At 45.7% G+C, this 12,696-nt stretch overlaps 2 protein-coding genes across 8 annotated transcripts in view; one reads left to right on the forward strand and one right to left on the reverse strand.

Moving 5' to 3' along the window:
* Positions 1-1,987, forward strand: part of LOC106001500 (chromosome unknown open reading frame, human C17orf58) — a 19,288-nt gene extending 17,301 nt beyond the window's left edge. Inside the window, exons 3-4 of the mRNA XM_013036598.1 lie at positions 7-309; positions 1,013-1,987. Of these exons, the coding sequence (XP_012892052.1) occupies positions 7-309; positions 1,013-1,200 (491 nt within the window). The 3' untranslated portion in view covers positions 1,201-1,987. The remainder of the gene's footprint in view (positions 1-6; positions 310-1,012) is intronic.
* A 4,680-nt stretch (positions 1,988-6,667) lies between these two features.
* The window catches only part of Bptf (bromodomain PHD finger transcription factor), a 142,774-nt gene continuing 136,745 nt past the window's right edge, over positions 6,668-12,696 (reverse strand). For all 7 annotated transcript variants that reach the window (XM_013037929.1, XM_013037925.1, XM_013037928.1 and 4 more), the window contains 2 exons: positions 10,172-10,358; positions 6,668-7,578 (listed from right to left, as the gene is read on the reverse strand). In XM_013037929.1, the coding sequence (XP_012893383.1) occupies positions 7,542-7,578; positions 10,172-10,358 (224 nt within the window). In that variant the 3' untranslated portion in view covers positions 6,668-7,541. The remainder of the gene's footprint in view (positions 7,579-10,171; positions 10,359-12,696) is intronic.

Raw genomic sequence — 12,696 nt, forward strand, 5'->3', positions numbered from 1 at the left:
CGCCAGCGAGTTCGGTGAGGGAGGAGTGGGTGCGGGCCGGGGAGGGCCGGGGAGGGCCGGGGGCGCCCGGACAGGCGGACGGAACCGCTCTCTCTCCCCCTCTCGCCCCGGAAGCAGCAGCGAACGGCGTGGTGCGCGGCGTGGACGCGCTGGGCGCGGGCGCGCGCCTGGTGACGCTGCTGCTGGACGGCGACGGGCTGTACCGCCGCGACCGCCTGTACCTGGCGCCCGACGGCTTCCTCTTCCAGGTCCACATCCTCGCCCTGGACTCCGCCCGCTGCAGCCGGCCGTGTCCGGAGTTTAAGCTCGGTAGGAAGGCCGCCGGCCGCGGGGCCCGTTCCTCCGGGCACCCGCAGCCCCGCACCTCGGTAGAACTTAGACGGCAGGCACCCCGGGCCCGGCCCACGACACTCAGCAAACGCGTTACAGAAGTGGGGTGGAGCCGGGCGCCCGTGACTCCCGCCTGTCATCCTAGCTGAGACCCGAGGATCGCGGTTCAAAGCCAGCCTGGGCAGGGACGGCCGTGAGACTCTAAACCACCCGAAAGCCGGAAGTGGCGCCGGGGCTCCCGTGGTAGAGTGAGGAGCTGAGGGACAGCGCCCAGGTCCCCGACCCCCCAAAAAAAGTGGGGCGGATGAGGAAACATGATTGTGCGGAGAAAAGCTTCCCGTTGCTGGGGCGGGGGGCACGTTAACCCCAGTCTGCCCTGGAGTTGCGTGCAGCCGGCCACCGAGGGGCCCAGCCCGGGTTTCCTTCCCTCCGGTGTGGCCTGTGCATGCGCCGGCGCCGGGCCTTCCCCGCCGGCCCTGGGTGCTGCCTGCGAGCTTTCCCCCCCCTGGGTGACGCTCTTCCCACCTGAGCCACAAGCCCCACTGCTAGCTTGTCGGGTGGTTAGGTGGAGGTCAGAGAGACTCATGCACTGCCCGGGCCAGGGGCTGGCTTCGAACCGCGGTGCTCAGGTCTCCGAGGCGCGCAGGCCGCTAACGTCTCTCTTCTCGGTTGTTCGGACCAGGCACCAGGTACATCGTGATGGGCCACGTCTACCACAAGCGCCGGCAGCTGCCCCGGGACCTGCTCCCGAGGCTGAAGGGGCGCGTGCGCCCCGGGGACGGGCTGCTGCCGGTGGGCAGCTACGTGAAGAGGTTCAACCGGAGGCGGGACCGGCAGGTGCGCGCGGCCATGCGCCTCCAGTGCGGCTGAAATGCAGCGCGGCGCCCGGGCCGAGCCCGGGAGACTCAAACTCAGCCCCAACGATGATGTCTGCATGGAATGGGGGGAGGGAGGGGTCTTTAAAAAAACGGGGCCCACAGCTGTGTTATGGACAACTTGGGGATCATCCCAACTCTTAGAGTTGCCACAGGCTCATGTGCCAGCCGATTTCCACACGGACAGGACCCGCTTCTCGGGTCGGTAGCCAGTTCCTCAAATGGAACCCGGGTTTACTGACACCCCTCCAGGACCTGACCTGTGCGGTGAACAGATCACGGCTTCATGTGAAGTTTTTAAATTATTTTAATTTAATACATTCTCCGGTAGAAATAGTTCACAAAAAAGATCTGAATTTAAATATACAACTTTGAACCGTTTATATCATGTACCAAGCCAAATGTTATCCTTAAAACCATCACATTTCAAATTCTGTACAAAAGAGGAAAGCGCACTCATCTGAAGACATTTACGGGTGAAATGTCCTTTAGATCACACCTTAGAGTTAGAGGAGGACAAGTATTAACATTTTACATTTAAGGAGTACAAAAGGGCTAAATTCAAGCACAATATTATAGAAGGCAAGAGCTCCTGATGTACCAAAATGTAAAATACAGTCTAGATTCTAGCCTCCTGCTCCTAATAGCTTGTTTTGTGCCAAACCGGCAGCAACTGCAGTATTGCGATGCTAAGCATACTCTGGTGGAGCTGATGTCATTTTTCTATGAAGACCTAATAGCACATTTGTGTATGGGAAGCAGTAAATCTTGCCTTGAAATCACATCTTGGATGCACCTGGTTTTTGTTTTTAGTCTCACTGAGCCTGACGGTTTGAGAAAAAAAAAAAAAAACCCTCCCAAACCAACTCCTCAAATGCAATTCATTAATGGACAGCTCACCAGCAAGCAAGTTGTAAATGTTTTCCAGTTGGGTTTGAAAGAAAGTTTAATCACTAGCTAAACTTGCTAACGATTCGATACTTGACATTACAGCCATTTTCAGATCAAGCTGTTTTGGCTAAAGCACTACAAATACAGATACCAATAATGTGCAAAGATTATTTCCCAAACAAGACTTCCCATGAAGGGCTTGAAGCAGGCTCTTTGGTCTCAAGGTGACAGGCTCAACTAGAGCGGGTCTGGGATGAGACGCAGCAGGGCTGATGGCTTCAGGCATGACTTCTCACCTCTAATCTGGGGCAGAGGTAAAATGAAGCTGAGAGGTTTTGGCTATTCTGTGATAATGTAATACTGGGGACTTTTAGTGGATTTTCCAAAAATCAGTCTTATCAGATTCTTATTAAAGTTCCACTACAGTTGCTCAGAAATTGAGTCCATTACAGCATAAAGAACTGACAATAGAGCATGCAGCTAGTGAAGAGGGTTTTTTGTTTTTTGTGTACTAGTGCTGGGGCTTGAACTCAGGGACTCAAGCTTACTTGGCTTTATTGCTCAAGACTAGTGCTCTATCATTTGAAATCACATCTCTGCTTCTAGCTTTTTGCTGGTTAATTGGAGATAAGTGTTACCAACTTTTTTTTTTTTTGCCTGGGCTGGCTTCACAGCTTAATCCTCAGATATCTGCTTCCCCAGTAGCTAGCTTTACAGGTGCGAACCATCCTAGCCTGGCTGAATGAAGAGGTTCAGACTAATGTTTTATTCAGGCTTAACTCAGGCTTAATAGGTCAGTCAAAAAAAAAAAAAACAAGGATGTCTTTTTTTTTTTGGAAGTACTTGGATTTGAACTCAGGGCCTAAGTGCTTGCTGAGCAGGGACTCAACTCCTGAGCCACAGCTCCAGCCTTCAAAACAAAGCTTGTAAAATAGCAAAAGGCTTAGTTGTGTTTTGAGGGACAAGATGGGAAAAAAATTACAGTAAGACTAAATACACCCATTCTGAAGCCTAAAGAGAAGTCCCAGAAATGCATGTGGTTAGATTGAAGAGAGAAAACAATTTTACATAAACGTGAGAGTTAAGGTCAGAAGTACTCATGTAACTAACTAAGATAATGTATGGGAAAAAAAATGAAGACACACACAAATGCCAGGCCTCTGATGCTCATGGATACTTGCGAGTCACGAGGTGAATTTGCTGGCCCCATAAACATGTGCAGCAGGTTTTTAGTGAAGCCTGCGTAAGATGTAAGGCCACCATCTTTCCGGCCAGGTCTGAGAAGGCTCACTGCGGATGGGAGACGGAGAACCTCAAGAGCAGACTAACTCCAGGTTAGGCAGAAAAGATTGGCAGCTTTGTCAATATGCAGTCAGGAACATTTGAATGAGCAAATTCGTGGTGGTTTCTAATCCCTTTTGTCCTATTGATGGGTTTTTCTCAGTACATGCTTTTGGGCCAAAGACTAAAGGGCCCTTTGTGCCCATGGGCATATAACAGCGCCTCACCGGGAAAATACCGGGCAGCCCGCTGGAGGAACTCACTAGCAGCTGTTATTCAAATTAAGCTGTCACTTTAAAACTCAAGGGGAAGTACTATTTTTTTTTTTTTGGGAAGGTCTCTAAGATCAACTTTTTCCTTTCTTTGTGGCTTTTAAAAATGTCTCAAAGACTCAAAGACGCCATTTGGCACAGTTCCTCTTGCTGCTGAAATAATCTTTTAAGGTTACCTAAAGCACACACACGCACATGCGAACACTTCTCAAAAATGGACTCGTCACCTACTACTGTGTCTAACCTCAATTGCAGGATCTGTTTAACAATGGAACCAAGTTAAAGCAGGACTTTATCATTTAAAAAAATATAGCTTATTTCTTTAGTTGAATTTGGTCCAAAGTGCCTCAGACTATTTCACATTATTAGAGATACTTGGAAGTGGTGCTGTAGCTCAAGCGGTAGAGCGCTTGCCTTGAGCTGAAGAGTGCAGGGACAGCGCCCAGGCCCAGAGTTCAAGCCCCACGACCGACAAAAAAAAAAAAAAAAAGAAAAAAAGAAAAGATACTTTTCAGCTTGCCCTTTCCCTGCCCCCCTTTTTTTGTGGCAGTTCTGGGGCTTCAACTCAGGGTCTGCATGCTGTCTCTGAGCTTCATTTTGCTCAAGGCTAGTGCTCTACCACTTGAGCCATAGCCCCACTTCTGGCTTTTTCTGAGTAGTTTATTGGAGGTAAGAGTCTCACAGTCTATTTTGCCCAGGCTAGCTTTGAACCGTGAACCTCAGATCTCGGCCTCCTGAGTTGCTAGGATTACAGGCCTGAGCCATCAGTGCCCGGCCCCCATTACTTTTATTTAAGGGCTGGAAATCTGAGACTGCTCGGTCATGAACTCCATCTGGAGAAGAGTGGCTGTGCCCAGCTCAGTCTGTAAGAGTTGTAGGTTTTCAAAGGCCACTAGGTTAGCTAATGTGAGAAATATAAAGAAACAGGGAGTTGGCCTGACAGAAATCAACAGAAATAGGGAAAGATCTTTTATTGGTAGATTTTTTGGAAGGCAGGTTACAAACAGCACTCCAGGCCACTTAGATATAAAAGGTCATTGTTTTGCTTTAGAAAATATCTTCCCAAAATTTACAATTAAAAAAAAAAACCCACAACAACCCACTGCAGGACATGAAGTACAAACTTTGCAGAATTTGGAGAAAAAAGCTTTACCTTTATGAAAATAATCTTTATGAAATGGTTTCAAGGATTGTGAATTGGGAGATGAAGCATAGCAAACATTGAAAATATATTTTAGCCAAAAGAATCCATTGATGTAAGTGAAATCTATTTACAGGCCCCAAGGCTGGGGCAGAAACATTCTAGTAGTATTAACAGATGTGCATTATTCTACTTGGATTATTGAAAGCCAAACAGCTTAATATCTTAACTGAATAGTAGACTTTTGTTAAAGATACTCATAGAAAAGTAGCTTTTGAAGAATGTAAGTTATTCATAATCACTTTTGAAAGACTAGAACTCTAGTTGATAAAACTATATAAAATGTCTTCACGTACTTATACGATGACAGAAATGATTATTAAAGTCTTGATGCTATTAAAAACATGAAATGAACATCATCTTTGTCTTTTTTCCTTTTCTGTGCAGGTCCTTGGGCTTGAACTCAGGGCCATGAGCTTGTATGTGGCTTTTTCCGTTCAAGGCTAGTGCTCTTTCACTTGAGCCATGCCTCCAATTCTGGCTTTTTGCTGGTTAACTGGAGATAAGTCTCTGGGACTTGTCTGCCTGGGTTGGCTTGGAACCTTGATCCTCAGATTCAACCTCTTGAGTAGCTAGGATTACAGGCGTGAGACTACCCGTGCCTGGCTTCCTGGACGTCTTTTTTTGGATACAATTTGGCAATGTCAACAGCTTCAGAAAATATAGCCACCCATCTGCCAACCAACCAGCTATTTCATTAGAAACTGCACCAAATCCAATGTCAGAACCAGTACTTTATTCTCCTAAGATGAAATGTCCTATTACGTACAAAAAGAATTGCTGTTTCGTTTTGCCACAATTTGTTAAACACATAGCAACCTAGTTTTAAGTGAATAAATAGTACAGAAATACTGTGATGTGATGACTTGCCGAATAATTGTGTAATTCATTCAAACGTAGAATTCTTGCATCGGCCCAGTGCATACAACATATAACATTAAACAAAACAAAACAAAACACACACAAAAAAACCTAAAAGGACCAAATAACCTGTATTTAACTACTTTCATCTTAATATTTTAGGCAAAAACCTTGCTTCCAGGTTTCTACACTGAGTTGATGTGACATCTTCGTGTACAGAAGGAATAAAATGACTGCAGAAAAACCTGTGCACCTGAGCCTGGAGGAGGGAGGGATGAACTGCAGCAGCAGCTTGCTCTGAAGAAGCTACTGGCTGGGAAAGGTTTTGCATAGCAAGACAACACTGAACAGAAGGAAACTTGAAAAAGCAGAAAGTAGGCAAATTCCAGGACATGGTAAGGACAAAGCTAGTTGTGCAAAAAGCTAGAAAAATCCTTGCAAAGCTGCCTAATTCAACTGTGGTAGATGGGAGAGAAGCGGGTCTCACCGCACAGGAAGAACGGTGTAGAAGGATCACACACTGACAGGAAACACAAGCAGAATAATACACCTTCCTCCCCTGCTTTCCCGTTTTCCCAAAGCTTATGCTACTTTTCCTGATGTGGAGCAGACAGACAAGAAACAAAGGAACAAACCCCCCAACCAACCAACAACCAATGACAGAGGGTAAGGGCACGTAAAGATGCCCTTCCTGCGCTCTAAGTAGCTGTCTGGAACCAGCCATCGCCTGGAATCTCAGAGAACAGACAAAGGCCTTTCTCATGGGTATGGTCAACTGAGGAAAGGGATTAGCACCCTGCAGATTTCCCATTAGGTGCCCTCAGTGGACTGGAAATCCTAACGGGGGTCACCCCTGTCCCGGGGACACCCAGGTCTCACTGGAACCTCTGCTCTCATGACGTGGCCCCCTCCCCGCAAAGGCTCACAGATCCTCATGAGCGCACAAAGACACCTCCATCTGTGGGAGAAAAAGTATCTCCATTTATTTCCATTCATATACATCCATAGTTGAATTTTAATACAAAAAGAAAAAAATTAGAATCTGACAAATGTTTACAAACAAGATACCTTCAAATAGATTTTGCTCCTTTTAGCCTGGTGCGGAGTAAATGGCGGACTGTAATGGTGTGCTCAAGGAGTCAGTCTGTAGTCCAGGACTACTCAGCCCAACCTCTCATCGAGCTTAATTTGTGTCTACCATGAACAGTAACTCATTGTTGATTCCCAGGTGTGTGCACATGTGTACATAGCAGCTCCTTTCATAGAAAGAAAAGACATCTAGAGGTCGTTGGAACTTCACCTACAGGAGTCATGATAAGATACAGAATGGGTCGCGTGGAACCAGGGCTGGATTTTATAAGAAAAAATAATTAGCTGACAAATGAGGGCAGCAATAAAAAAGCGTCTTTTTTGCAACAATAAATAAATACAGTCAAAAGTTTTCTGTGGGACTGACTAAACCAGCTTCTTCACTGAAGAGCGGCCGCAGCATCCGTGGACTTTCACGGGACCCCATAGTCTTTTATTTTTTTTTCTTGCTTTTTCTTTTTCTTTTTTTTTTTTTTTCAATAAACAAAGTTTTCCCGCTTCTGCCACAATAGTAAAACCATTTGATCTTGACAAGATAATGGTGTCGTTGACTTTGTTTTTCCCTTGTCCGTTGGACAAAATTGGCCAAGAAATATAATTGGACTGTTAGGACCAATAAAAACGAAGTGTAGCTCATGTCTCATCAGGATAACCTGACTAAAAACATCTGGCTTCTTAATTTCAAATAGTTCAGACAACCAGATTCTTGCTGAGTTTTATGTTAGGTTAACGTGCTGAACTTTAAGAAGCTGAAGACTGCAGTTTGTTGTTATGAGACCTACAGAATACAGAAAACAGGGAATCATTAAGCACTCTTCTGACTTAGAAACAACGATGCTTTTGTGGGCGATGCGGGGAGCGGGCCTTGTGCTCACCATTGGCACACAGTGGAGAACAATTCAGAAATTTTCAACTGTAATAGCAAAACAATAAGCATGATAGCTCATTGGAAAAAAGTCATTAAAAATACATAAATTAGGGCTGGGAAGGTGGCTCAGTGGTAGAGCGCTTGCCTTGCATGCATGAGGCCCTGGGTTCGATTCCTCAGCACCACATAAGCAAAAAGAAAAAATCCAGAAGTGGCACTGTGGCTCAAGTGGTAGAGCGCTAGCCTTGAGCTGAAGAGCTGAGGGAGAGTGCCCAGGCCCAGAGTTCAGGTCTCACGACCGGACTCAAAAATAAATAAATCAATAAAAATACATAAATGATAGCCAGGAGCTGGCTCATGCCTGTAATCCTTAATGACTCTCGACACTGTAATTCACTTAAGCAGAACTGAGTATGATTCTCAACTTGGCTTCTAGGTTCCCTAAAGAAAATTATATAAATCTTAGCATACTAAAAGCTATGTAAAAGCCAGGGGCTGGTGGCTCACGCCTGTAATCCTAGCTACTCAAGATCTGAAGATCATGATTCCAAGTTAGCCTGGGCAGGAAAGCCCATGGGATTTTTTTGTGCCAATCCTGGGGCTTGAACTCAGCACCTGCGTACATCTCTGGGCTTCTTTTGCTCAAAGCTAGCACTCTACCACTTGAGCCACAGCACCACATCTGACTTGTTCTGTGTAAGGCAAGCGCTCTACCACTGAGCCACCTTCCCAGCCCTTGACTTGTTCTGTGTATGTGGTACTGAGGAATGGAGTCCAGGGCTTCATGCATGCTAGGTAAGCACTCTACCACTGACACACATGCCCAGCCCTGTGAGATTCTTATCTCCAATAAGCACCCAAAAAAAGCCCGAAGTAAAGCTGTGGCTCAAGTGATAGAATGTAAAGCATGAGTAAAAAAAGCTCAGGAACAATGCGGAGGCCCTGAGTTAAAGCCCGCAGGATTGGCACCAAAATAAATAAATAAATAAATAAATAAATAAAATAAAGCTAGGGGCTGGGAAGGTGGCTCAGTGGTAGAGTGCTTTTCTAGCATGCCTGAAGCCTTGGGTTCCATTCCTCAGCACCACATAAGCAGAAAAATGCCAGAAGTGGTGCTGTGGCTCAAGTGGTAGAGCGCTAGCCTTGAGCGGGCTACCCCAGGCCCGGTAAAAAAAAAAACAAGCTACCTATGAATAACCAGGTGGAGATGTGTCCTAGGCGGGCGGGCCCTTTTGGATGGGGAACATCAGCACAAAGCCCTAGTGTCCATGCCTATGAAGAGAGGAAGAGGGAGGAGAGAGAGAGGGAGAGGGAGAGGAGGAAGAGAGAGAGAAAGTCAGGGAGGAGAGGAAGCAGGAGAGCGGGAGGGGAGAGCTTGACAGCAGTGAGTTAACGTGTAGGGGTTGATAGTTTTATACACTTGGCAAAGTTTACTACTGTGTTCTTTTATCCTGTTTGCCTACTTTGCTTCCTTCCTTCTAGTCTGAAATTCCTTTAACAGAAGGTGACTAGATACTTACCCTTCACTTTAAGTAAGCTGACTCTAAAACTACAGTTCTTGTAATTACTTGCTTCCGGACAAGGAAGATAACACCTTGAAGATTTTCTTTTTTTTCCCCCAGTCCTGGGGTTTGAACTCAGGGCCTGGGTGCTGTCCCTGAGTTTCTTTTGCTAAAGGCTAGCACTCTACCACTTGAGCCAGAGAACCACTTCTGGCTTTTTCTGTGTATGTGGTACTGAAGAATGGAACCCAGGGCTTCATGCATGTTAAGCAAGCACTCTACCATGAAGCCACCTTCCCAGCCCCAAAATGAAGATTTTCTCTGGAGAGAAAGCACTGATCCTACACCTCCAGCCTGGACTTTCTCCTAGTTGTGTGGTGTCCCGTAGGAATTCACCAGACAATATGGAGACATCCAGGCACCAACCCCGCCCCAGTCTACCCAATCCAAGCACCTAGGGATGGTCCAACTGGGGCTGGTGGACGGGGCACAGTGAGAATCTCCAGGCTGCAGAATGGCTGCAGTTATCCCAGAAAAGGAAGGCAGGTGTCCATAGGAAGGAAGGAAGTCACAGGCTTGAGATAGGGGATGTGCACGGGACTCAGAAACCTAAGAACGTTGAAGGCCTCAGTAACCGGCTCAAGCAAGTTGCTCAGTGCTCTTCCAGCAGAGTTAAAGCAGCCCAAGGGGACATCTTATACTTCTGTAATTCTCTACTGTATGGAAACTCAAGAGGAAGGAGCTCTCAAGGGATCCTGAAGGCAGCATCTTCTGTTCTGTGAGTGCTTGATAAATGCTTGCTCAATTTGGAAAAAAAAAAAGAAAAAGAAAAAAACTTGTCCTGGTAGTATGTCATAATACAAGAGTATTGATTTTTGAAAACTTTTTTTATTTGAAGGTTCACACTGGCTACATATGCTGCGCAGACTGATTCCTTAGATAGCACCATGTACAGAGTTCCTGGGCTGAATCCCTGCAGAATGTGAAGCCCATTTGCTTACCTGCTGGCCTTGAATCCTTTCAACTTCTGCACAAAGAATGATTCGAGAACTTCTGCACATTGGTAAAAAGGGGAGTCACTAGGATTGTAGTAACGGCAATTATCAAAAATTTTGGTCATGTCTGCCACAAATTCGGTCAGCTTTTCATAATACCGTCTCTGTACTCTTTCTTCCATGGTGGCAAGGTCTTAAAAACAGAAAAGGAAAAAAGATTCCCCAAGTTTTAAGATTTTCTCACTGTAAATGAACATATTCTGTAATTCTGACTAGAGAATAGATTTTTTGCTAAAACAATAATAGAACTGAGCTGATTTATCCTGGAGTCTAGTTTGCAATTTATAAAGTACATTCTAGCACTTTCCCAATTTTGCCTTTGATCAGGTTTTTAAAAAAACTCTTGGGTGCTGTGAAGATGCTTTTGCTTTTAATTACAGGGAAGAGCTTGTAAGTGCAGTGTACGTCTGAAGAGAAAGTGGTAATCTAGAATGTGAACAAACCTCTTTTTTAAAAAATCCTTGTCCCAGGGGGCAGGGGTAGGATGGGAAGGGGAAACAAAGGAGGAGGCTACAATGCTTGATAAGAAATGTACTCATTATCTTGCCCATGTAATTGTAACTCTGTACAGTATTTTCACAATTAAAAAAAAAATCCTTGTCCCAGACTTTACATGGTCTTGTCTTTTCATTCATTTTGATTGTTATCTTCTATGTGGGACATACGAATGTACCCATTCATGGTGGTAATGACAGTAGATGATAGGAATAAACACAATGGTATGAAATACTAGGTACAGATGAGAGGCAGGCAAAGCCGCTATCATTGGGTGGTGCCCCCCCCCCCCCATAATATGAGGAAGTTGGTCAGCATCCATTTCCTGGCCCACAGCAGGTGATGTGTGTGCTGAAGGCTTGAGATGCCTGGTGGCTGGGGGTTGCTAGCAGTTTCAGGAAGGGGACAGGTTACCAGGAAGGCCAAGTCCTGACTAGAGGACTGCAACTTTCAGTTCCACCTTCCAACCTCTGGGAAGGAGAAAGGGGAGGTGAAGCTCATCACTATGACTGATGCGGTGTACTAAATCATGGCTATGTAATGAAGCCTCTAGAATGAAGCCTCAAAGGAGGGGCTGGAGGCTCAGCTCTGGCAATAGATTGCCAGCCAATGAGGAAGAGTCAGATACTTAGGTTCAAGTTCCAGTCTCTGGGGAAAACAACAACAACACAAAAAACCCTCAAGAGTCTTGGTTCCAGGAACTTATGGGTAGCTAAAGGTGTGGAAGTTCCAGGAAGACGGTACAACCCTCCTACAAGCCTTTGTTCTTTGCATTTTTTCATCTGGGTTCATCTGTATACATTATAATACCAGCAAGCCACTGCTAAACCATCCCTCTAGTCCTTTTCTACATCAATTATTAGTGTGTGTGTGTGTGTGTGTGTGTGTGTGTGTGTACTGGTCCTCAGCCTTGAACTCAGGACTCAGGCACTATTTCTAAGCTTTTTCTCAAGGCTAGTGTTCTACCACTTGACCCACACCTCCACTACTTCTGGCATTTTAGTGGCTTGTGGGCCAGCCTGTCCAGGCTGGCTTCAAACCGTAATTCTCAGATCTTAGCCTCCCTTAGTAGCTAGAATTACAGGTATGAGCGACTGGTGCCCAGCCTGCACTGATTTTGGGGTCTTGCTTCTTGCCTGAGTCCATACTAGAGCCTGGCCTTCCTATCTTCATACCGCAGCTGGACTGACAGGCGCAGGCCACACCTATCTTCTTCCTTTGAGATGGGAGTCTGGCCTATTTTGCCTGAGTTGGTCTGGAACCTCGATCATGTCAGTCTGTCAAGTAATTGGGATAACAGGCTTGCACCACCATAGCAACCAGCTATTGGTGAACGTTTTGCCCAGGCTGGCCTTGAACCATGATCCTCCCAATCTCAGCCTCCTATGCAGCTAGGAATATTATAGGCATAAGCCATCATGCGCAGATTTGTAATACCACCCGTTTTTTTTTCTTCTTCTTTTGTACTGGTCCTGGGGCTTGAACTCAGGTGCTTTCCTTGAGCTTTTTGTGTTCAAGGCTAGCACCCAGGCCCAGAGTTCAAGCCCCACGACCGACAAAAAAAAAAAAACAACAAAAAACTAACCTGTATTTTTTCTGAGTTTAATATGTTCTTTGCCCATTCTTCTCTTGGGATATCCACACTGTTGTCATTATTATTATTATTTTGTTATGTGGTAGATAGTGGTGGTCAATCTCACATTTTACCCCATCTCTGTGACAGCTACATTTGTACACCAAATAGTGTGTAGGACAGTGTGCTAATTTCTAGTGCTTTTCAAGAGTACAGAGAAAAGACTACAGACATATTTACTGAAATTGGCTCAATTTCTTGAAGTATTGTTTTTCTTTATACTTTTTTTTTTTTGGGTCCGGTCACGGGGCCTGAACTCTGGGCCTGGGTGCTGTCCCTGAGCTCTTCAGCTCAAGGCTAGCGCTCTACCACTTGAGCCACAGCGCCACTTCTGGCTTTTTTC

This window comes from Dipodomys ordii, unplaced genomic scaffold (assembly GCF_000151885.1).
Source record: "Dipodomys ordii isolate 6190 unplaced genomic scaffold, Dord_2.0 Scaffold7, whole genome shotgun sequence".
Classification (NCBI taxonomy): domain Eukaryota; kingdom Metazoa; phylum Chordata; class Mammalia; order Rodentia; family Heteromyidae; genus Dipodomys; species Dipodomys ordii.